Source organism: Malaclemys terrapin, chromosome 14 (genome assembly GCF_027887155.1).
Source record: "Malaclemys terrapin pileata isolate rMalTer1 chromosome 14, rMalTer1.hap1, whole genome shotgun sequence".
Taxonomy (NCBI): domain Eukaryota; kingdom Metazoa; phylum Chordata; order Testudines; family Emydidae; genus Malaclemys; species Malaclemys terrapin.
In genome coordinates this window covers 39,974,073-39,999,075 of record NC_071518.1, presented here as the reverse complement: position 1 = coordinate 39,999,075, position 25,003 = coordinate 39,974,073, and the positions used below count along the sequence as shown (strand labels likewise).

Here is a 25,003-nt window from a genome sequence, read left to right as displayed (position 1 = left end):
CAGGGTGGAGAAGCAAACAAAGTTTATTTGAGATCTCAAAACAGTGCAAGGAGACTGGCACATCTCAGACAAGCAGTTTTCCCTTTTTATTCTTTTTTTTTTCCTTCCCTACCTTCCCCCCTTCCTCCCCCTTCCTCCCTCTGCAGTAGTTACATTTAAGCAAGTAGCAAGCAATTACATTTAAGCAGTTAAGTCATCTTGGCGGCTATAAGTCCAGCTTGTTAGTAGCTCCTTTAAACCATTATCTCGTCCTTTTTCCCTTTGATTTATTATCTCCCCTTCAGCCAGAAACATGCAGGCCTCATTATTACCGCTTGGCACTGGTATGCAGCCTGTTGCACCCGATAACTGGCTGTTACACATTCCAATTTCTGCATCTGGCTTTTGAGGTCAATTAGAGTTTAAATATGGAAGAACTTTGGTTCATTTAGGCCTAGTGCAGGAAGGCTTCATCGACACTCGTGGTCTTCCACCCTCCCAAGTTACCTAGGGTTATGCCTAATGACACCAACAAAACTATAATAAAGAACAGACTTATCAGACACATAGATGAACATGATTTGTTGGGGGAAGAGTCAATACGGCTTTTGTAAAGGGAAAACATGCCTCCCCAATCTACTAGAATTCTTTGAGGAGATCAACAAACATGTGGACAAGGGTGACATAGTGTACTTGGACTTTCAGAAAGCCTTTGAAAAAGCCTGTTAGGGGGCTTATTCCTTCACCCTCTCACTTCCCTGGTCCTTCTCGAATGAACAGAGAGCAACAACACCTGAAGTCCGAATGTGCAAACAATTCGATGTTTATTGGGCTGAACTTCCAGCAAGCATGATTCCAGTTTCCTTCCTCAGTGTCCCCCTTCCCAGCTCTGACACCTCAGAGCCATCCCTGTTCCCATTTCCCCCCTTAGCAAAACATGATTCCAATTCCCCCACCCCCAGTCTCTATTCCCATTCTCCCCCCCCCATACTTCCTGATTGACTGCAGACTATATACTAAAACTTGAGTTCTGCTTAGCTATACCTTAACCAATCATTTTACTGAAATTTAACTAACCAATCCTAACATACTGTAAGATGGTTATTTAACCAATTATATCCCATCACCTTAATTGGTTTACACCCAACAAAATTAATGATACAGCAGACAGAAACAATCACAGAACCAGACAGAGATTATACAGACAAACAATAAGGAAGTGGAGACTACAGTGATGGAACAATACAGAAATGAGGATTTCACATCCCAGCTATTGATAAGTGAGTTCTTGCCAGACAGGATGCTATCAAACTAAGTTTCCTTTTACATCTTCTAGGCTCTTCCCTTTCTCTGGAGGTGACAGGAATATCAGGACAGGATTGTATTCCTAACAGCCCAATAGCACCTTATTTCAGTGTGACTAATTTGGAATGTGAGGATGTGACTGTACACTACCCAGTTTATGGCTGGCCTCTGCTGCTTAACCGAAGGCCTTAGCCTAAGAACCAGGCCTCAGACTGTCACAGTAAGAGAAGTCCCTTACGCAGACAAACAGTGATTTTGATTCTCTCTTTTATACCTTTATAACTAGCTAAGTGATAAGAATACACCTAAATTCTTATAGGCCTTTACAGACAGGCCTGAATATCTATATCCTAACAAGGCCTTCACCGAAGGCTCTTAAGCAAGGTAAGCAGTCATGGGATAAGAGAGAAGGTCCTCTCATGGATCAGTAACTGTTTAAAAGACAGGAAACAAAGTCAGAATAAATGGTCAGTTTTCAGACTGGAGAGAGGTAAATAGTGGTGTCACCCAGGGGTCTGTACTGGGACCAAGTTGCAGTGGGGGGGGGGGGTGTTTAGGCTGGATATTAGGAAAAACTTTTTTCACTAGGAGGGTGGTGAAGCACTGGAATGGGTTACCTAGGGAGGTGGTGGAATCTCCTTCCTTAGAGGCTTTTAAGGACAAAGCCCTGGCTGGGATGATTTAGTTGGGGTTGGTCCTGCTTTGAGCAGGGGGTTGGACTAGATGACCTCCTGAGGTCCCTTCCAACCCTGATATTCTATGATTCTGTGACCAGTGCTGTTCAACATATTTATAAATGGTCTGGAAAAAGGGGTAAATAGTGAGGTGCCAAAATTTGCAGATGATACAAAATTACTCAAGACAGTTAAGTCCAAGCAGACTGCGAAGATTTATAAAGAGATCTCACAAAACAAATGACTGGGCAACAAAATGGCAGATGAAATTCATTGTTGACAAATGCAAAGTAACGCACATTGGAAAACATAATCACAACTATATATATATATATATATAAAATGAGGGAGGTCTAAATTAGCTGTTACCACTCAAGAAAGATCTTGGAGTCATTGTGGATAGTTTTCTGAAAACATCCACTCAATGTGCAGCGGCAGTCAAAAAAGTGAACAGAATGTTGGGCATCATTAAGAAAGGGATAGAGAATAAAACCGAAAATATCATATTGTCTCTATATAAATCCATGGTACACCCACACTTTGAACACTGTGTGCAGATTTGGATGTCCCATCTCAAAAAAGATATATTGGAACTGGAAAGGGTTCAGAAAAGAGGCGCAAAAATGATGAGGGGTATGGAACGGCTGCCGTATCAGGAGAGATTAATAAGACTGGGACTTTTCAGCTTGGAAAAGAGACGACTAAGAGCGGATATGAGAAGGCTATAAAATCATGACTGGTGTGGAGGAAGTAAATCGGGAAGTGTTATTTACTCCTTCCCATAACACAAGAACCAGGGGTCACCCAATGAAATTAACAGGCAGAAGGTTTAAAACAAACAAAGGAAGTATTTCTTCACACAACACAAAGTCAACCTGTGGAACTGTTTGCCAGAGGATGTTGTGAAGGCCAAAACTATACTAGGGTTCAAAAAATAACTAGATAAATTCATGGAGGATAGGTCCATCAATGGCTATTAGCCAGGATGGGCAGGGATGGTGCCCATAGCGTCTGTTTGCCAGAAGCTGGGAATGGGCGACAGCGGATGGATCACTTGATGATTCCCTGTTCTGTTCATTCCCTCTAGGACACCAGGCATTGGCCACTGTCAGAAGCCAGATACTGGGCTAGATGGACTTTTGGTCTGACCTAGTACGGCCGTTCCTATGTTTGTACACGCTGAAGTACCTCGCTGAACCGGGGCTTACCACATGTCATTGCTTGTTTCTCTTCTGGCAGCGAGTCTGAGCTCACTGCAGTGAGGAACTCTCTGAGCGCTGTGCTACTTCAGATACACTGCCTTGTCCTAGAATCATAGAATATCAGGGTTGGAAGGGACCTCAGGAGGTCATCTAGTCCAACCCCCTGCTCAAAGCAGGACCAACACCAACTAAATCATCCCAGTCAAGGCTTTGTCAAGCTGGGCCTTAGAGGTTTTTAAGGATGGAGATTCCACCACCTCCCTAGGTAACCCATTCCAGTGCTTCACCACCCTCCTAGTGAAAAAGTTTTTCCTAATACCCAACCTAAACCTCCCCCACTGCAACTTGAGACAATTGCTCTTTGTTCTGTCATCTGGTACCACTGAGAGCAGCCAAGCTCCATCCTCTTTGGAACCCCCTTTCAGGTAGTTGAAAGTAGCTATCAAATCCCCCCTCACTCTTCTCTTCTGCAGACTAAACAATCCCAGTTCCCTCAGACTCTCCTCATAAGTCATGTGCTCCAGCCCCCTAATCACAGTACTCTAGATGAGGCCTCACCAACGCCGAATAGATGGGAATGGTCACGTCCCTCGATCTGCTGGCAATGCCCCTACTTATACAGCCCAAAATGCCGTTAGCCTTCTTGGCAACAAGGGCACACTGTCGACTCATATCCAGCTTCTCGTCCACTGTAACCCCTACGTCCTTTTCTGCAGAACTGCTGCCTAGCCACTCGGTCCCTAGTCTGTAGCAGTGCATGGGATTCTTCCGTCCTAGTGTGGGACTCTGCACTTGTCCTTGTTGAACCTCATCAGATTTCTTTTGGCCCAATCCTCTCATTTGTCTAGGTCCCTCTGTATCCGATCCCTACCCTCCAGCGTATCTACCAGTCCTCTCAGTTTAGTGTCCTCTGCAAACTTGCTGAGAGTGCAGTCCATGCCATCCTCCAGATCATTAATGAAGATATTGAACAAAACAGGCCCCAGGACCAACCCTTGGGGCACTTCGCTTGATACCGGTTGCCAACTAGACATGGAGCCATTGATCACTACCCGTTGAGCCCAATGATCTAGCCAGCTTTCTATCCACCTTATAGTCCATTCATCCAGCCCATACTTCTTTAACTTGCTGGCAAGAATACTGTGGGAGACCGTATCAAAAGCTTTGCTAAAATCAAGGAATAACACATCCACTGCTTTCCCCTCATCCACAGAGCCAGTTATCTTCTCATAGAAGGCAATTAGGTTAGCCAGGCATGACTTGCCCTTGGTGAATCCATGCTAACTGTTCCTGATCATTTTTCTCTCCTCAAAGTGCTTCAAAATGGATTTCTTGAGCACCTGCTCCATGATTTTTCCAGGGACTGAGGTGAGGCTGACTGGCCTGTAGTTCCCCAGATCCTCCTTCTTCCCTTTTTTAAAGATGGGCACTACATTAGCCTTTTTCCAGTCATCCAGGAGCTTGCCTGATCGCCATGAGTTTTCAAAGATAATGGCCAATGCCTCTGCAATCACATCCACCAACTCCTTTAGCACCCTCGGATGCAGCGCATCCGGCCCCATGGATTTGTGCTCGTCCAGCTTTTCTAAATAGTCCTGAACCACTTCTTTCTCCACAGAGGGCTGGTCACCTCCTCCTGACCTTGTTCATGAAGACAGTGGCAAAAAAAGCATTGAGTACATTAACTTTTTCCACATCCCCTGTCACTAGGTTGCCTCCCTCATTCAGTAAGGGGCCCACACTTTCCCTGACCATCTTCTTGTTGCTAACATACCTGTAGAAACCCTTCTTGTTACTCTTAACATCTCTTGCTAGCTGCAACTCCAAATGTGATTTGGCCTTCCTGATTTCACTCCTGCATGCCTGAGCAATATTTTTATACTCCTCCCTGGTCTTTTGTCCAAGCTTCCACTTCTTGTAAGCTTCTTTTTTGTGTTTAAGATCAGCAAGGATTTCACTGTTAAGCCAAGCTGGTCGCCTGCCATATTTACTATTCTTTCTACACATTGGGATGGTTTGTTCCTGCAACCTCAATAAGGATTCTTTAAAATACAGCCAGCTCTCCTGGACTCCTTTTCCCCCTCAAGTTATTCTCCTAGGGGATCCCATCAGTTCCCTGAGGGAATCAAAGTCTGCTTTTCTGAAGTCCAGGGTCCGTATTCTGCTGCTCTCCTTTCTTCCTTGTGTCAGGATCCTGAACTCAACCATCTCATGATCACTGCCTCCCAGGTTCCCATCCACTTTTGCTTCCCCTACTATTTCTTCCCAGTTTGTGAGCATCAGGTCAAGAAGAGCTCTGCCCCTAGTTGGTTCCTCCAGCACTTGCACCAGGAAATTGTCCCCTACACTTTCCAGAAACTTCCTGGATTGTCTGTGCACCACTGCTCTCCAAGCAGATATTGCTCTCCAACCAGATATCAGGGTGATTGAAGTCCCCTATGAGAACCAGGGCCTGTGATCTAGTAACTTCTGCTAGTTGCCTGAAGAAAGCCTCGTCCACCTCATCCCCCTGGTCTGGTGGTCTATAGCAGATTCTCACCACGACATCACCCTTGTTACTCACACTTCTAAACTTAATCCAGAGACTCTCAGGTTTTTCTGCAGTTTTATACTGGAGCTCTGATCCGGCCCGAAGGGCACATACTCCTTTATGCCCAGGACTGAGCCACCTAATAACTAGCTACTATCTCAGCTTTCACATTACATGGAACAAGTTTGAAGATCTCAGCTCAGGGACTCCGCTCAGTCACTTGGGATCAATCCTTGCTGCTGTTGGGCTGGATGTGAAACTTGTTGTTTGTCCACAAGAAAATGCCCCGTTACGTGGTTGAAGCCATTGAGCCCGGCGCACGTTTCTGTAGCCCAGGGGCCCTGTCTGAGTAGCTTAAATTGACCAAGTCATTCCAGTGACAATCCAGACACGTGCAGGGTGGCGCTGGATGTGACTTTGCCAGCTCTCAGTCCAACAGGCTGTGAGAACTTGGTGTCATGACTGCAGCCTTTTCTAGTAACCAATGGACTGAAGCAGCAAGGCCGTTAAAGAACGTGGCCGTTTTCAAACGGGCTGTTACTAGTAGGAGGGCTTCCCCGGTGGCCAGTCAGGCTCCCGAGTTATCTGTCTGTCCAGATATTCTGTGGCTTAGGGGAAGGAAGCAAGTCACAGTGTATCCGGTGTTGAGGGGTGCATCCTGCTTGTTCTACCTCCTCCCAGACAAGGTCCTTGGAGCAGTAGCATAGATTCCACCTAGCATATTGCTTGTTTCTGGGATTTCCTTTCTGGACACTCACCGGTCAAAAGGCCCCATCCCTGGAACTCACTCCAGTAGTTCTGGCTCAGGGCCAGATCACACAGCATTAGCTAATCTAGGTCATCTGACTCGGTTGTGTATTTGTACATTTTTGCTCTTACCCTGCCCTTCTGCTGCCGAGAAGACGTGCCCAGCTGCACATGGCCACATAGCGCATTAAAACAAGGCTTGTGTCTGGACCCACCGAGGCCAGATTTCTCCTGGCTCTAATCAGCCGCACAGATCTCTGCTGTATGATCGGGGTGCGAATGGCGCCAGTGCAGATGTTGCACTGGAAATCCGTGAGGCGGAGGTCCCCAAACTGTGGGGCATGATCCCCTAGAGGGGCACTGAGCTATATCTTTGGGGGCACAGCGGGGCCTGGACCAGCCCCCCACAGGGGTGGGGAGGGAGCACCACCCAGCCCCTCCCTGCCCCCAGCTCTGCTCCTGTCCTTCCCCGAGCCATGTCCCTGACCCCCAACCCCGCACCTGGCCCTGTCCCCGGCCTCGGCGCAGCTACGTTCCTGGCCCGACCTCCGCCCCCAGCCTTGGCTGTTGGCTGTTGGCTGCAGCTCCATTCCCGGCCTCAGACCCACCCCAGCCCCAGCTTTGGCCCCTTTACTCCCTCCCCACCCCCCAAGCCGCGGCCCGGCTCTGGCGGGGCACGGACAGGGATAAGGAGGGGCACGACCCTCAAACATTTGGGGATCTCTGCCGTGGGGCGTTCAGGGGGGTATTTCGCCCTTGGCACAGACATTAGGGGATCTGGTAAAGCACCAGGTACAAGTTCTGGGGTGATGAGGCACGTGCGGAGCATCACAGCGGGAGCTGGCGTCCAGCCGTCAAAGACAGCGTTTGTCGTTTGTGTGCTTCTCCTTGGTCTTAGCGCGCTGAGATCTGTCTAAGCCACCATCTGAGGGACCGGCAAAAATGGTTTGATTGGTAGAAGTAGGTCAAACAAATGGGTCCCGTTGATGTACAGTGCCCCGGAAATGCAGCCAGCTGTGGGTGGAGGTGAGCACCGGGGGCAGCTGGCCCACAGCAGAGCTCTCTGGGGCTCTGTTTATTAGCGAACAGCCGCGTTCAGAGCTCCGAGGCGCTCTACCCCCGCTCAGTGCGCTGGCCTCTCATTGGTTCCATGTGGTTTATCACCCGTCTCCCGTTACAGAGCCCGGCTTCAGGGGCAGACGGAGGAGAACACTAGCACTGCCCACCCCCACCAGCCTCGGGGAGCCGCCGCCTCCAGCCATTCACCCGGGTCTGGGTTGTTCCTTCCTCCTGGCACCTTGCGATGGGAGCAGGTTGGCAGCAGCTTTTTGCCCAATTGCAGTGAACACGCACGGCACCCTAGAGAGCAGGGGCTGCAGGGAGCCTGCAGGGCCTTCCTTGGCAGCAGCGTCCCGGGGCATCCACTGGAATCTCTCCCGGCACGTGGGAGACCGTTTCCGCTGACGCGGTCATTGTCATGTAGGCCGGATTGTCCATTTGCTCGCTGCCCGGACACACGCCGTCAGCATGCAGCGGGGCTACGCACCCTTCCTCTGTGAGTACGATGGGGTGCTCGCTCCCCCGTCACATCCAGAGCTGGGGGAGGGACGCGCCTGTGGCCCTGTTCTGGTTCAGAGAGCGCCAAGACCAACACCCTCCCAACAGCACCAGGCCAAGCCCCTTTCCCCAGGCAGCCCATGGCTGTGCCAGCTCATGGCTGTGCCTCCCACTGGCTGGCGCGCTCAGGCCTGCTGTGGGCCCCGCGGGGGCTGCCCCAGAGAAGCCAGGATGGCCAGAGGGCCCACGCAGGGATGCAAGGGAGGATCTGGATAACAGCCACCCAGGGCCGAAGTCCCAGCGCTGGTCCATGCGCTCAGCGGGTGGGACCCAACGCACTGTTCAGGGACGCAGCCGGGCGGGGGAACGTTCTCCGCTTTCCCCTTCGTTCAAATGACCCTGAGCCGTGGGGCCAGTTGTCTCGCCCTCCCCTCCCCAGACTGCTGCTTTGAAACCCTGACCGATTGCCCTCCTCTCCCGAGCCCTGCTCTGCAGCCTAAGCCTGTTCCTCCTGGCCCCCAGCGTGTGACGGGAGCCAGCTGGTGCATGGCCTTACACCTCTTGTTCGCCCTCGGGTGTGGGGGCGGTTGATTTGCAGATTTCATGGCTGTCCTGGGGCTGGAGGCTGCAGTGCAGGAGGAATGCAGGATTATCGAGGCTCTCCAGAACAAGCTGACATATCAGCAACGGCTCCAGTACATGGTAATGCTTCCCCCCTAGGCTCAGGCTACGTTACCGGTTGATTTGTGACTCCCTTTCCAAAGGCCCAGACACGCGTCTCTGGCAGTCGTGCGGCCTCTGCCTTTCTGCCCATAGTGCGTTGAATGCTTGGTGGGGGCCATGGAATCGGAACCGTCTCCTGTTTCATCCCCCTTCGGCTTCTCCGGGGCCAAGGTTTTCCAAACGAGCAGCCCGACGCCAACCTGCTAACTGCCCATCTTGGACGCCAACTCCAAGCCCTGGTTTTCTAAAGGGCAGAGCCCCAGCAGCTCCTGCCGACGTTTGCCCTGCCGAGCAGGGTCCCTCCTGGGGCTGCCGGTGGGTTAATTTCCAAGCCCTGGTTTAGGTGCATGACCAGGTACCCAAGTGCGAACTATTTGGCGCTCATTTTCAAACATCCAAGAAGGTGCTGCAGCCCCCGAGGAGAGCAAACTGGTGCTGAGCTGACTTGTGCGATGCTGCCTTGAGTCGGAACTGCCCAGCTGTGTGTCACAGGCCCTAGACTGCAGGCAGCTCCTGACGATTCTCCTTTAGCTCACGTGGTTGGGACTTTTGGAGCAGGAAGGTCCCCGTGGCATATAGTGACAGTGTCACGACATTAGGCGGCTGCACACCTGTTCCAGGTGTTACAGCCCAAAGGAGTTTTCAGTATTTGTTTACTCACAAGGAAACGTGCCCCAGGTGCCTAGCAGGGTACGCACTTCCCCGTCAAGGCAGGGGGAGGGGACAGGAGCAGTTGCTGATGGGGGCACAGCCCAGGAGGATCTGGGGAAGAGAGAAGCTTTTAGTTCGCTGCTAGGATTTTATTTTTCTTGCCTTTGCAGAAACACTATTTCCCCATCAACTACACCGTGAATGTCCAGTTTGAAGAGGTTCTCAGGGTGGCCAACATTACCAGGCTGGTAAGGTGTCCGGTGCTCCCTGTCCATCCTCAGGCTGTTTACCATCCCGGTGTCCCAGCTCACCTGGGAACAGCTCTGCTGTCAGCTCCGTGGTCTTTCTACGGGCGCTCTGAACAACTGCTCCCTTAGCTCATCTGGCCGAGACCCCGGTTCTCAGCCTCAAGGCCCATGCGTTCTAGAAATTCCTCACTGCCTCTGGGCTGGCGGAGGTACCGCAAAGGTCAGGAAAATCTGTGCCAGGCGTGGATGGCATCTGACACCTGGCCTGGGCATTGGGGCTTTTCATCCAGGACACTTTGGCAATCAGCCGTGGCTATCCCTCGTTCTCACTGGGCCCCAAGCAGGAATCGAACAGTCCCAGAGCAGCGTGAACTTCTAGGGTGATGCCATCTAGGGCTCGGTTCTCCCCAGTTTCCCGCTAGGGAGCAGCTGCGAAGGTTAAATGCTGGGTTGAGAGGGAGGGATGCTTTGAGGAGGAATCAAACTTCGCAGAGGCCAGGGGTGTTGGGTTCTGAATTTTGCTCACGCCCGGGGAGTCGGGATCTGGGGGCAGCTGCCAAGTCTGGGTCTGGCTTTCCCCAGGGCTTAGGGATGATCTGATCCCAGGAGCGAGCTGGCAAGCAGGGCCACTGAATCCGGATAGTGCAGAGAACAAGGCACATGCCAGCCGGGGGCACTTGCTGAGCAGAAGTGCTTGGAGGCTGCAGTGGAAATGGCAAAGCAGCCGGGGGCAGGGCTGGGTGTGGACTCAGGTGCTCTCCAGGGCAGCAGTCCCTTAGGAGGTTCCCCCAGAGGGTGGCCGTGCGTGACCCTTGTCCCCTCGTGCTCTCCAGCGGGATCAGAACGTCAGCGAGCCGTCCCTGCGCTTCCTGTGGTTCAATGTGAACACCCAGGTGCTGCTGAAGATCCAAGCTGTGCTGCTGGAGAAGCACCCGGCCTGGGAGTACACCCGAGATCTCAGCCTCCTCTTTGAGCAGCTGACTGAGTACGAGAACTGCGAACAGGTGGGGAACCTCCTGGGGCCCCAGGACCCCCCCGTTTTGGGTTCGATTCCCATGTCTCGTGCAGTGCTCAGCGAATACCCGCCCGGGGGCCAAACAGCAGGGCGGGGTGAAGCGGGGAGCCAGGGCAGACCCTGGGGCCAGCCCCAGGTGAGGAGCTGCCCTGGGGTGACTCTTGCTGTGACCGGGCAGCCTGGAAAGGGGCAGGCCTGCCCCAGCCCACCTGTGGCTGTGTCCTCCTGGGGTGGCTGGCGGGTTGGGAGGCCCCCAGTGAGGTTATTCGTTGGGGCTCCTGGCCCCTCAGTCCCTCCTCACCCCATTCCCTTGGCTCCCGTCAGAGAGGGGCCGGGCTTCCCGTCACCCCAGATAGCAGATCCCACGTTACCCCTCCCCCCCACGGGCTGCAGGCGGGTTTTGATCACTGCACTGGGCTCCAGACACGGAGCAGCCCCCGGCAAAGGGGGCTCAACCCCTCCCGCCCTTCCCCCCACAGGGTCCCAGCACCAGGGCTGTGCCCGGGGAGGCCGTGGGCGATGGGGGAGCTGAGATGCTGTTTATGGGCCAGACACACCCTGTGCGCTTGGCACCCGCATGGGCTGCATGCACACGCTGTGCTGTGGATATGGCAGCTGGCCCACATGAGCACCCCCCCCCCGCCACACACACACACACACACACACACTCAGTGTGTCTGGCTGCTCTTCAGGGCAGGGGTTTTCTATTGCTCTGTTTGTACAGCGCCTAGCACAACAGGGCCCTGATCTCCAGGTACTACTGCAGCCAACACCATTAATGACACACCCCCGGCAGGAAAATCTTGGGGGGCTGGTGTCTCCCCAGCAAATGGGTGCTGGGCGGCTGGTGGGGAGGGGGCAGCGCTGTTGGAGTCAGGCCCTGGGGCGGGGGCAGCCTTGAAGTCCGTGAGAGCTGCATGGGAGAGAGCCAGGCCTGAGGAGGGAGCCTGCAGCCACACGCTGCTCACTGCTGGGCTTTACCCTTCCCTGCGGCCCTAACCCCGGCCGGCGGCCGCTTTACGGCCCAGCCTGTTCCCTTCTAGCGGGCAGCTGCTGGGGGGTGCAGTGAACTGGAGCGCCCTCTAGTGTCTGTACGGTCTGGAAGGAGCCTGACCCTGGCCCTGGGCTGCAGGGCACATGCTGGGCGGGGCCAGTGCCCTCCAAAGGGGCCTGGCCTGATAGTGGGCTTGCTGCCTGGGGGGTCTGATTTCCCTACTGCAGGAGCCGCCCCCCCCCCGAGTTCTCTGCCAGTGAGAGGAGCTCAGGGGAGCAGCGAGCTGGTTCCTGGTACAGCCCGGTGGATTCCCCTTGGCTCCTTGGGTGGACCCAGCAGCCAGCCCGAGGGGCAGCTTGCAGCCTCTGCAGTGCTGTCCTGGGCTGTGAGCTGCTGCTGCTCTCTCTGGGCCAGTTGCTGGCGCCCTGAGGGCGGCTCACTGCGGTCTTGTGGCACAGCCAGCGTCTTGTTGCTGGTGCGGCAATGCACTAATTGTACGGGGAGATGCGGGCGGGGTTTCCAGCACCACTTTTTGGAGGGTTCAGCCAGCTGTGAGGAGGCCCTGGGCAGGCTGAGCATTGGTGGTTCAGTGGTAGAATTCTCGCCTGCCACGCGGGAGGCCCGGGTTCGATTCCCGGCCAATGCAGCTGTGTCTTTCTTTTTGCCTTCTCTTTTGCAGCCCTGTTGAACTGCAGTCGGGAAGGGAACTGCAATCTTTTAAAATAAAGGTCCCTCTTTACGGATATTTCTCACCCCCTGTTATTCCCCTGTAGAAATCTTACAGGAGTTTTAAGGGCTGTTGCCATCACCTGCTGTTATCCTGTAACTTGACTCTGTTCCATCACAGCTGTGAGCCCAGGCTTGCCCAGAGCTTTGGGCTGTTTTAGCCCCTAAGGAAACGCAGGTTCTGTGCTCACGGGCCTGGCTGATTGAGTAGGTTCCCCATCGTATTCACATGGCAGCGTGCTGCTCTGCTCTGTGGCCTTCAGCTAAATGAAAACCCTGAGCATTTGTCATTAAAAATCCCAGGGACTTTCCCAGGCAATTATTCCTGGCCAAATCCCCTCGCAGACATTCCCCACCGTTGCTGTCCCTGGTCTAGATCCAATCGTGGAGCTGTTGCTATGGTTTATAGAGAAGAGTGGCCAGACCAGGACTGGGGCCCAGGACACGGGATAAACTGAAAATAAACAGTCCCTGCTTCAAAGAGCTTCCAAGCTGTACAGGGATCCGCTTTCTCTGCACTGTCTCCGGTGTGGGAGATGCTGGGTCTCCCACAGGCAAAGAGCTTCCAAGCTATACAGGGATCCGCTTTCTCTGCACTGTCTCCGGTGTGGGAGATGCTGGGTCTCCCACAGGCAATGTACTCCTAGCTCATGTCAGTGAGCTCTTGGCTGAGGTCTGGTCTAGCTGGTGGCTCAGCAGTAGAACCTTGCTGTGTTCCTTAGCAGGCCTGGGTTTGATTCCCAGCTGATACAAGTGGCTTTTTATTAACGTCTATGTCTCTGTACAACCCCGCTGCAGGACCACAATGGAGCTGACTGACAAGCTACAAGCATTGTCTTTGCATTCGGCAAACGCCCATTGTTCAGGGACCTGCCTTGGTTGTCACTGACAGAGTCCAGAAGAGCTGACTTGCAAAGAGAAACGGTGCCGCACCCATTTGTCCTGTTGGTGTCACCACTTGGCAGCTGTGATCCTCTCGGATCGACAGTGTGGGGAGGGCTGTACCAAGGACCAGTCAGGGCGAGGCAGGACAGCCTAATGCTCAGGGGCAGGGGTTGGGAGAGGGGAAATGGGGGTGCTGACCAATTGTGCTCATTAAAGATCACAGCCTGTTTCACAAGCATAGCTATGGGAACCTCAGTGTCGTGGCTAAATTCCAGTGTGGGTGAGTGCCTCCGGCAGCCCAGGAATTTCCTCCTGCACATTCAGTGGGTTTAGATACTGTTTTCCTCGTGGCATTGCTGCTGCTGTTGTTAGCTAGCAGCTGCATTCCACTCCAGAAGTGGCTGCGTATTAGTGCTGGGTGAAGTGGTTTGTAATTTTGAGATCCTCCTGCGTGACAGTTAAGCAGTTGGGGACATCAGTCATGGCATAGTGACAGGCCCTCTAACACTTCTCAGCGATGTGTGAACTGTGCCTAGTCATCACAATGCATTGTTAACGCTGAAGCCTAATGATGACAATCAGGAGTCAGTGCTAATCTCACTGCCGATCATTTTAGTAGAAATCCTCAGCTTTTTTGAGCTGAGCACCCTGGTTTAGACAAATCTGTTATTGTCCTTAATGCCTTTGGGTGTGTGTCTATACAGATGAGAGGTGTGGAGGATGCCTCTCTAATCAGGATATCATCATTCAGCAATGCTGTAGCCAATTCACTTCTACTGTGGTAGAAAAATCCTCTCCTAGTACCTAAGCTAAGCTGCGAAGTTTGAGTCTGTTTTGTTTTTTTGTTTTTTTAATGGCTTTTATGGGAGATGTTGAGGTTTAATAGCCATGCCCATCCCGCAGGGCTCCGTGTGCAACCCAGGGGCCAACTTTTGCATTGTTCAGGAACAGGGCCAGCCTTAGGGAAAATGGCACCCGGGGAGAACTTGCATTTTGGTGCCCCTGGCCCCCATGCGCGTGGCACCCCCCATTGCCCCTGGCCCCCGTGGGCTCCCCAGGCTCCCCACCCTCCCTTCCCCCCAACCCCTGCACTGTGCCCCTTTGCCCTTAATGCCTGTTCCCCCTCCTGCATCACTAATCCCTACACCCCCTTCACTCCCAACCTCTGCCCCTCCTGTACCCCAACACCTGCCCTCTCCTGTGCCCCTAACCCCTGCATGGTGCCCCTTTGCCCCTAATGCCTGTTCCCCCTCCTGCACCCCTAATCCCCACACCCCCTTCACTCCCAACCTCTGCCCCCTCCTGTGCCCCTAACCCCTGCACTGTGCCCCTTCACCCCAACCCCTGCCCCTCCCCCTCCCTCCTGTGCCCCCAGCCCCTGCATCCCCCTCCTGCACCCACGTGGGGAACCGGACCTGGATGCACAAAGCAGCTGGCACTGCTGCGCCTCCGCCCGGCGCAGCCCTAGGGGGCTGGGAGGGGGGAGCAAGGAGCTGTCAGGGCTCCCTGCACCCAGGGCACTTTCCCTGCCGGCTGCGTAAGGGCAGCTCCTGATGCCTCAGCACAGCCCAGGGGGGGAAAGTGACCTGGATGCAGGGAGCCCTGGCGTGTGGTGGGGGGAGTGTGTGACAGTGTGTGTGTGTGTGTTGTGCTGAGGGCAGTGTGTGTGTGTGCCTGAGTGAGTGACTGCGCTGTCTCTTTAAGAAATCACTCTGGGTCAGGAGCCTGAACTAGGCTCATTCAGACACAGGCAGCTGCCCACAGCTCGGGGCCCAGAGAGGCAGCAGCACAGAAACCCCCCGTCCCATCCCCCCAGCCTTACACGGGTGCAGGGGAGGGGGACACCCCGCCATCCCCCCCGCAGAGCAGACAGGCGGCGCTCCCAGGGCGAATCCAGGGCTGAACGGAGGGCAAGCGGGACAGGAATCAAACACGGCTCTTGGGTACTGGAGGTACAAATTTGGGGTGTTTGGCCGGCCCGGCCCGGCGCTCAGGGGGCGTTTGAGCGGCCCAGCCCAGCGCGGTGCTGGGGGAGGGCAGGGGTTTGGGCAGCCAGGCGCGGTGCTGGGGGAGGGCGGGGGTTTGGCCAGCCCAGCCCAGCGCTCCAGGGATTTCAGCGGCCTGGCCCGGCCCGGTGCTGGGGGGAGGGCGGGGGTTTGAGCAGCCCGGCGCGGCGCTGGGGGGGAGGAGGGAGGGAGGGGTGTTATGGCGGGTCAGCGCTCTTCCTTTTCGCCTGGGGCGGCAAAAAAGTTAGAGCCGGCCCTGTCTGTAAGTGCAGCCAGGGTGTCTCATGCGCTCCTCTCCGGGAATGCCGAGGGTGGGTCGGTCACTGTGGTTTGTTCATTTCTTGTGTTCTTACCATGGGAGTGCCAGGAATGTCAGCTGGAATGTCCTGTGAGGGCCTCATAGAAGACCGGCCGCTCTTCCAGCCCTACGCTGAAGGCAGGGCCGGCTCTAACTTTTTTGCCACCCCAAGCGAAAAAAAAGCAGCGCCGCTCCGCCAAAACAAAGCTCCCCCCCGAGCGCCGCCCTGCCCCCCTGAAACAAACAAACAACAAACCCGAGCGCCGCCCCCCCACCCGAAGATTGGCCGCCCCTTACAAGGTGCCGCCCCAAGCACGTGCTTGGTTGGCTGGTGCCTGGAGCCGGCCCTGGCTGAAGGGGTTGGGTGCTGATTGATTCACGGGGCTGGCTGTTCGCCCCACTGCTTGAGTGAACGAATGTAAACTCCTCAGACGTTCTACCACCCTACCCCTAGAGTCACAGACAGTCCCCTTGGGTATGCGATCTGTCTTGCCCCCCCCCGGTAAGCTTACCTTTGTGTCCCTCACACCAAAGATCACAGCAATATTCAGGTTACTTCGCCAGGTCAGTGGCACTTTAGATCTCACACCACAAACAACTCTATAACAAACTATCTAGAGATTTATTATATAGGAAAAGGAAATAAATTGTTTACAGGTTAAAGCAGGTAAACCTTTGTGCACTCAAATGAGTTCCAAACTTAAGTTTCAAAAAGTACTAAAAGGTTTGTGATAAGCAAACTGTATCCGTCCTTTAGGGCTGACCCCGGCCACGCACTGGGGATCTTTTGCTTCTGCTTAGTAACCCTTGTCGCTTTGAGTCCCAGCAGCACAGACACAGTTCCCCCTTGTTAGCCTCCCCCTCTTCCAGCCCCCTTGAAATTGCAAACTCTGAGGTTGGGAGGAATTCTCTTGCAAGTCTCCTCTTCAGTGGGGGGGGGGCGAGGGGAGGGAAGAGAAATCAACAAAGTCTTTTTGTCCTCTTTGATGTTCCACAGTAGTTTGGGATGGATTTTCCATGTGGTGCAGGACATATGCAGCCTCCAACAGGACATGTTTTCACACTAATTAATGTCTCCTGTCTGGTGATTTACGCAGTCACAGAGGCTCACAATGCAGCTTACCTTATAACATGGGCTACAGATGTTATAAGGGAGATGAATGCAGACATCAATTCACAAGCATTCAATAAAGTCTAAACACTAAGCACATTTTTTATAACTCTTAACAATACTAACACGCAGGCAAGCCGGATGGATCCCAGCTAGGTATCTGTCAGCATTCACGTGAGGTGTGGGGGCCTTGGCATGAGCCAGTACCTGGTTTGCAGTGTCACACACAGCTGGTCAAAACCATTTAAAATCCGCAATTTCAGTGACATTTTTCATCAACGTTTCAACCGTTGTCATAACAGGGTGACCTTCCTGATGGAAGTTATAGTGAATATTTTGCCCCATTGTTTGATCAGCTCAAGAGATGATAAAATTCTGACTCATGTTCATTGAAATTTTGACCCAATTAAAAAACAAACAAAAACTCATGTAATTGTCATGAAAATTTCTGCCCAAATTGTGCTCTGGTTTTCAGTGAGCGCCACTGAATTTTTAATGGAAAGAAGAAGGGAAAAGGAAAATGTTCGTTGCCAGCCCTCCTTTATCCATCAGCCAGAAGCAAGGAAGGGCAGAAAGCCCGTCCTGTTTGGAGTTTTTGGCAGGTCATCTTTGACATTCTAGATGATGATGACTCATGTGAGCGAAACATCAAATCACAAGTGAAAGAAACTTCCCAGCTGCAGCATTGGTTCTTCTGTGGCAATACTGTCCCCTGCTACATAGGAGGCCTCAGTTTGATTCTCAGCTGATGCAGATGACTTTGTTTAGTGTCCTTTCTCTCTACAGTCCTGCTGCAGGACCATGGCGAAGATACAAGCATTGTCTTTGCTTTCGGAAAATGCCTGTTGTTCAGGGACCTGCCTTTGCTGTCACTGACCCTCTAGCAGAACTGACTTTCAAAGAGAAACGGTGCTTCACCTACAAGTCCTACTAGCACCAGTAATTGGTGTCACCGCCAATGTAGCCCCTTGAGCTGTCAGATCCCCCTTCAGGTGGGCTGGGACCAGCCAGGGCGGGGCGGGATCAGCTGGCAGCCTCCCCTTTGAGTCAGCCCTGAGCCAGTCCCACAGCCTAGTGCTCAGGGACCAGGTTCTGGCCATTGGGAGAGAGGAAATGGGGGTGCTGATTAAAGATCCCACAGCCCATTTCACAAGCGTGGAACCTCGGTGTCCTGGCTGAATTACAGTGTGGGTGAGCGCCTCCTGCTGCCCGGGCCTTCCTCTTGCATTTCCTGTGTGGCAGGGGAGAATTCTCCCACACACCCTCTTGCTGGGCACCCTTAAGCTGCTCTTTTCCTGCTACACATACCTGGTCTGTTTCGGACTCTACCATTCAGTGGTGGATTCATGATTCCCTCTCTTCAGGATTGTCTACGTTAGGAACAGAGACCGAGGTTAGGCCAGGGTAAACTAGAACAGGAGCTCACCCACATGCCTAAACTAGAAAACTCCAACGGGCCTGGGGGCTTCACAGTCACTGAGGTTAGCGTCGCTCTCAAGATGACTTCTAAGGCGAGATCTATCAGCTGACATGTTCCCTTCATTGTGTGTCTATAGAGAAAGACCAAGAGGGGACTTGGGTTCCTTAGAGGGTTCTCGTGTCTTAGTATCGTGAACCTCATATCTGGCGTCTCCTGGTTCTGTAGGAGACCTTGGATGAGAACTGACGTGGCAACTATCTTTGCCCTAAACTGTAGGGGTATTATCTGTGTGTGGGAAGTGAGGGGACACTCAGAATTGTCATTCAGGAGGCATGTATCCAGTCACTTCTAAAATGCCTGAGCAAAGCCAGCAAACACCTAGATGTGAACAAAAAGAAGCTGAAAACAAGTTTGAAACAAGCCGATTAAGAAACACTTTCCCCTCCCTCCATCTTCAAATGTGGTGGAAAAATTCGGCCAGCCTGACCTGAAGTCCTGCTGTTTTGGCCAGTCTGTCTGTGTGGGTGTTTGTTTTAGCGGCTGAGGATTGCGATGAAAGCTCCAGGCCTGTTGTTCGGGCGAGTTTCTCTGGCGATGTCTGAGCGTGAGGTGACTTTGGAATGACAAGGAGCCCGGGCGGAGAGTTGAAGCAATGCTGCTGGCTTGTGTGGCTAAGCCGCCAAAGTATGTCTGAAAGCGTCGGCTCACAGCTGGAGCGCTGGTGGTTCTCTGTTGCTCTTTCAGGCTGGGACTAGATTAGGGTTTGGTCTACACAGAGTTTGTCTTGGTATAACTGTGTCGGTGGTGGGCGGGGGGGGTGATGTATGACTGGTGTAGTTATATCAGTATAACCCATGGGGTAGGTGCCTTGTCCCAGTATGGCTCCCCTCTCCATACAGGAATAATCTACACACAGTAGACACCGGTGTACCTACAGCTACAGCCACACTAGGGCTTGTACTGTGTTGCCTAGGCCAGTACAGGTAAAGTGGTACAGCTTGTGTATAGACAGCTGCTAGGCTAGGATGGTCTCACCTTTTCAGTGACATGCATAGTTAGGCGACGCCTCCATAGGCAACATACAGAAACGAAATGGCGTCTCCCACGCAGTGTGACCTCGCTTGTACCATGCGTGTGAGGTCATGCTGTGTGGAGGACGCCATTCGATAGAGCAGAATGGCACGGGGCCAGATGCCTTCATGGGGGAGGGGGTGGACGGATCGTCCCGAGGGTGGGATCTAGCCCCCCAGTGCTGTTCTCAGTTGGGTTAGCTCAGTCGAGCCAACCGAACGGCCTGCCCAGACATGAAGTCACTCCGCAGGAGCTCTCCCCCGCCTCATTCTGGAAAAGCTTTCACATGGAGCCGTGTCCGGAGTTGTCTGGAAACCCCACTTAGCACCAGCGCGACTTGGGTTAGCACCATACGCTCCCTCCTAGGCGTCAGCTCCGTTTAGCATGGGCCAAAGTGCCATTGCCCTGTCTTGACTAGAGCCGGGGAAGGTGCTAACGAGATGGAGCTGGGTGACTCAATCCAACAGCCCACCTTTAAATCCCCTCGAGGTTTGGGAGCTGTGCAGTTCCGGCCCGTGAGGGAGAGGGGGTGTGGAGAGCCAGGCAGCAGGGGAGGGGCAGAAGGTGTCCGGGGAGCAGGCCATTTACTGCCCTGCGTGTGTGTTGTTTCTGCAGAGCGACACAAACGTTTGCGAAGTGGTAGAGCAGGTTCTCAGCAGCGACGCAGGGAGCAGCTGGAAGGCCGTGCGCCCCAAAGCCCTGCTGGATAACTGCGCCAAGGTCATGCGGATGCTATACAGCGAATCGTGTGAGTAGAGATCCCTTCCAGGGCAGCTTAGCCGGACCGGAGACCGCTCCCAGCTCACGGGGGTGCTATCTGGGGGGGGGGGGGAGTCCGCGCTCGGGACGGGAAATCCCAGCCTGCAGATCGCTCTGGCGTTGCTCCCAGGCCATGGGCGAGGGCAGTGGAAACGCCCTAAAAGTGGGGGGCCACAGGTGCCTGAACTGTGGCCCTGCCCCCAATGCCATGCTGCCCCCAAGGCACCACCCCTTCCCCTGGAGGCTCCGCCCCCCACTGCTCGCCCTTACGGCCAGTAAAAGTGGGAGGGCCCTGGCCACCCTGTCGTGGCCCCCTGGCCATGGGCAGTGCAGTCAGCAGAGAAGCTGTGAACGCACCAGGAGAGCAGATCTGCATGGTACCAAAGGCCCTTTGCATGCTGGGACAGCGGCCCACCCCTCATGTTCCCTGTTCCGTGAGCTGGGCACAGAGACTTGTGGAAAATGGGTCTAGCTCAGGCATTCTGAGTGGCTGCATGGGGGGGCCGTGTTAGTGACGGACGCCTCGGCTCTCTCCTGCCTCAGGTAAATAGGATTCTGCCTATGATCAGGAAGGGAGCGTAGCCATTTCGTCCCTCTCTCCGTGCCCTCTGCGCCGCTTCGGCATGTGGTCTCTGTTGTCGTGCTGCCTGTCTGCTTGTGCTCCACAATCCCGGCTTCTGTGTTGCGTTGTGCCTGCCATCTCCCTGGGGCCCAGAGGAAGCCAGCGCCCTACGAAGCATCTTCCAAGGTGCCTGGCAGCGAGAGCTTTGCCTTGCTCTCACAGGGAAGAATGAGAGCAAAGGTGAAGGATGGAGAGCGCAGAGGAGTGGATTTTCTCTACCGGTGCCACAGGACAAGCTCAGGAAATCTTTCGGGCACGGGGAATCCAAGGAAGGTGGTGGCTTCTCCTGCCATGAACAGGCTGCATTTCTGTTGCTCTGAGGGTGCGGTTCTGGGTTGCTCCCCACCAGAGTAGGTGTCTGAGGGCCTGCTCTGTGGCAGCAATGGAGACTTGCCTCACATTCGAGCCTGCCCCAGTGGGGGATTTTCTCACCAGGGTTGTTGAGGAGAGAGCACAATGTGACCTGGCCTGGGGTGTGTTGCCTGAGTCAGAAACACCGCCTGCTGTCTCCTGCCCCAGGACGCCCAGGTGGTGCACGGCAGCCCCCGCAGAGGAGAGTCGCTGGAGGGATTCTGGTGGATGGTCCCTGGACACTGCTGTGACTGGACTGGCACCTTCACGGCAGGGACGTTCCAACCCCTGAATGTTTAACACAAAGCCGCTCCAACACGTGTGCTTTGATCACAAATCTTATGACATTTGGTGTTTTCTTTAAAGCCCCGAGCCCTGGAATCACCATATAACTGCACCTTGTCAGCTTGCGTTAACGAAAAAAGCTGGTCTGTAGCTCTCCTGGTCGCTTGTAAACGTGTCCCCTAAAGACTCCAATGCCAATAAACACAATAAATAGCAAGTGAACCCAACTCTAAATGTAAAGTCTCATGATTCTGTGGGGTCTGGGAACCCCTTGGATGTCATGTGTCCTCCCTCCCGCCCCCTGGGAGACTCGTTGGCTATGTGCTGGTGCTGAACGGTTTCTGTGCAGGCTAAGTGACGAGGGATGCCCTGATCCCCCCCCGTCACACAGAGCTTTTTGTGTCCAGAAGCTGAAGTGCTTTTCAAAGGGAAATCTGTAGATGCGGGAGGACTGGGCTGTGTCTGCTCCAGCCGACTTTGTAGCTGGAATTCTCCACCAACTGGAGCAACAGTGGAAGCTGGCATGTAGATGGCGCAGGGGTGCTTTGCACTCTGTGCTGTCTAACCCCACCTTGAGCATGGATAGAGGACACCATGATAGAAATGCCCAAGTCCTCTCTCTACTGCAGCTTTCACCGTAGGTACCACTGGTGGAGAATGATGTCAACATTTGCCTTTGAAGGAGCCAGAAGTTCAGGAAGGGCTGACCACACCCTGATCTCTTTAAGACATCTCCATCGGTCCCCCAAAGGGTGGGTCACCCCACACTAGTCAGGAGTGAAACTTGACGCCTTGACTTCTCGTCTCTCTCCCAAATCCAGGGACTGTTCCCACGGCCCCAGTCTCACTACGGAGCCACGCCAAGGCTCGCGTTGCTCATGGAGAAGCGAACGGATTCAACAATGGATGGGGCTGGGCGGGGGAATTTTTCAAGTTGTTGTTGAACATAAAGAGTAAGATGCAGCCCGTTGGCAAAGAATTACGTAGCAATAAATGGTTCAGGAGAGCGGCTGGAGCTGCAATGCTAGACAGCCTCCGCTGCTGGAGAATCAGAGCACCTGTCAATCTGGAATGTATTTATCGCAACCCCCCCCCACCAGGCAGTGCAATGGGGAACTAAGGCCCAGGGAGACTAAAGCATTTACCCAGGGTCACGCCAGGAGTTTGTGGCAGAGCAGGGAATTCCATTCATTTCTCTTGCATGACAAGCTGGCACCCAGACCACTGGGCCATCCTGGAATGACCCTGTAGCATGATTCAGCTGCCAGTGTTCATTACCTAGGTGATCTCTCCCTGGGTTGTGACCCCCAGTGGAGTCTCACACAGGCGTCAGGGGGTCACAACCTCCCTGATACTCCATAATGCAAACGGGGAGGCAGGTCCCAGCTGGTGGAGGTTGAGATACAAACAGAGGAATGATGCTTTCCCGTTACCCTTTCTCTAGAGAAGCAAATAGGTTACACGGCAAATAACTCCAGAGTAGAGCCCCTGGGCCAAGTCCAGACGCCATGTGTGTAGTGGATGTAAGTTACACATGGAAGAGCAGGTGGGGAGGAGGGGAAAAAAGCGGGTCTAAGGTCTGGTCTACATGACAGTCAGGTTGACGGAAGGCAGCTTATATCAACCACGCTCCAGCCTTGCCCCTGCCAATGCAAGTGCCACTACACCAACGTCCTAACGCCTCCAGGAGAGGCGTGGGGCCTGTGTCGGTGCTGTTAGAGGATGCAGTGTCCGAGTAGACACCGCAGTTACTTACATCAGCTGTTGGGGTCGCTCTTGTTGATTGACAAGTGCCCATCTAAGTTGGCAGCAACAAGGTAGGCAGCCGGGTTCTGTATCTAGGGATTCTGTTTCATTAACGCAATGCAAAACGGGCTCGGGCCCCCACCCAGTGACCTGGGACAATTACATACCACCCCCTGGGCGCCTCTAAGAGGCAATACTTCCCCTCTCGCAAGCACGGAGTCTGAGTGTAACAGAAAATGTTTAATAACATGAGGTAAACGACATCAGCATTAAATTGGAAAAACACACAAACAGGAATCATAACACAAACCATGATCAAAAGACCCACCCCAGCAAATTGGGCTGTGTCCTTTCCCTTTGGTTCTTGAATCCAGCAACCCAAAAATCACCCAGAGTCCTCAAAGTCCAACACCCCCAAAGTCTCTTGGGTCCAGCAACCACCCAAAGTCCCAAAAGTCCAACAGACCCCGAAGTCTCTGTCCCTGGTCAATGCAGCCCCAGAGTAAAAAGGGGGGGCATGCAGAGTGTTAAGGGGCACCTTACATGATCCGAGGCCCCAGGGGGTTCTGCCACAGCCTTCACCATGAGCCAGTCCACTTCCTGCTGTCCCCACAAACTGGCCCTACAAGGCTTCGTGCCACTCCTCCAGTTGTCACCACAAATTGCTCCACCAGCTGCTTAGCAATATAGCTTCAGGCTCCCGCACTAGTTAACACAGCACTCAGTGATCTCAGCTCATAATAACTTTAGCTCTTTTGTGATTTCAGCTCTTGGCAATTTCAGCTCATAGGGGAGCCCCAGTGCTAGTGCACCATCGGCCAAAGTGAATTCAGCTCAGCAGTCTGTAACTAGACTTTTAGCTCTGACATTCAACAGTGGAGAGAGGAGATGGTGCAATGGGTGTTTCAAACCCTTGGGCCGGCGCCGGCCCCAGCCCATCAGGTCCCGGTCCCCCCCCCCAGTTCACTGGGTTTTGTAACCCATGCCCCTTGTCGAGCAAGTGCTACTTAGGGTATGGTGAAGGACTCACTCAGTCCTTCTGTCATACAACAGTTCCACTGGCCTTGATTCACAGAATCAGGATAACAAAACTTTATACTTCCTGCCCCAATAACAGAGAAAACTGGGGATCCCACACCAGCCAAAGTACCCACTTTGAGTTGCTGTGGTTGCATGCCAGGCGGGTGAGTGTGCCTATGCAAACAAGATCAGCCCCTGGAGTTCTTTTCCACACTCGCCATAATTCACCACCAGATGTCAGGGTAGAGCTCGTCCTGACTCTGCTTACACAAGAAAGGCTGGTTGGCTCCCTGCTGTGAACCGCGCACCTCACTCACCACATAGGCTGTCACCCTGGGGCGGGGGGGCTCCAGCCAGAAATCGGCTGTCCCTCAGGTTTCCAGCTGCCCTCTCCCAGCAGGCTGCTGCCTGGGCCCTGCTCCGAGCTGGGCTGGCTCTCCGCGGGGAGCACTGCTGCCCCCAGGCTCCCCGCTCCAAGTGGGCAGGCAGCCGACTCACAGCTGGGATTTGGGAGCCCCGTGGGTAGCCGGGCTCCCACTGGGGAGCAGCCCAGATCCAGGCGGGGAGCTCGGTGCGGAGCTGAGAGTCCAGACTCTCAGCCCCCCCTGCCCCCCACTGCACCTCTTCAGTGAGTGGAAACTCCTGGTGAGGACGTGCACCCCTGACAGGAGGGTAGTGTAGACATGAGAAACCAGCAATTACTGTGGTGGCTGCACGTGGACCTAACATAGAGCGACATAAGTTTGTAGTGTAGACATGCCCTAAGGCAGGGCAGGGCAGGGCTGGGATGTCCTTATGGACGCTTGAGGTTTGAACAGATTTCATTGATTTCCAATTAACAGTTTGCACCTTGGTAAAGGCAAGTCTGTGCACACCCCGGCTATTTCTTCCAAGCTAGGAATGTTTGTGGTTCACTTTTTAAACTCTACTCAGAAAACCCTTTCCCGCACAGGACACAGCCACCGCTTTCACTGGTACAGGTACAGGGCATCAGAAATAGGTGGTTCATGAGATCCTGGACTCTTAATTTAAATGGGGCAGGCTCTGGTAGTCTCTGCTTGGCATCCCCATGGGTGTT

The 25,003-nt window shown here is 53.9% G+C and overlaps 1 protein-coding gene and 1 non-coding gene across 6 annotated transcripts in view; both read left to right on the top strand.

Moving 5' to 3' along the window:
- The window catches only part of IL34 (interleukin 34), a 34,800-nt gene extending 13,414 nt beyond the window's left edge, over positions 1-21,386 (top strand). For 3 of the 5 annotated variants that reach the window (XM_054048961.1, XM_054048962.1, XM_054048963.1), the window contains exons 2-7: positions 7,618-7,992; positions 8,593-8,696; positions 9,539-9,616; positions 10,450-10,620; positions 19,758-19,890; positions 20,445-21,386. In XM_054048961.1, the coding sequence (XP_053904936.1) occupies positions 7,965-7,992; positions 8,593-8,696; positions 9,539-9,616; positions 10,450-10,620; positions 19,758-19,890; positions 20,445-20,452 (522 nt within the window). In that variant the 5' untranslated portion in view covers positions 7,618-7,964 and the 3' untranslated portion in view covers positions 20,453-21,386. The remainder of the gene's footprint in view (positions 1-7,617; positions 7,993-8,592; positions 8,697-9,538; positions 9,617-10,449; positions 10,621-19,757; positions 19,891-20,444) is intronic. The other 2 variants (XM_054048965.1, XM_054048964.1) reach the window with 2 other exon arrangements.
- On the top strand, positions 12,201-12,271 carry TRNAG-GCC (transfer RNA glycine (anticodon GCC)). Its single transcript has one exon. It is a non-coding gene; the product is annotated as a tRNA-Gly (tRNA).
- Positions 21,387-25,003: the final 3,617 nt, after the last annotated feature.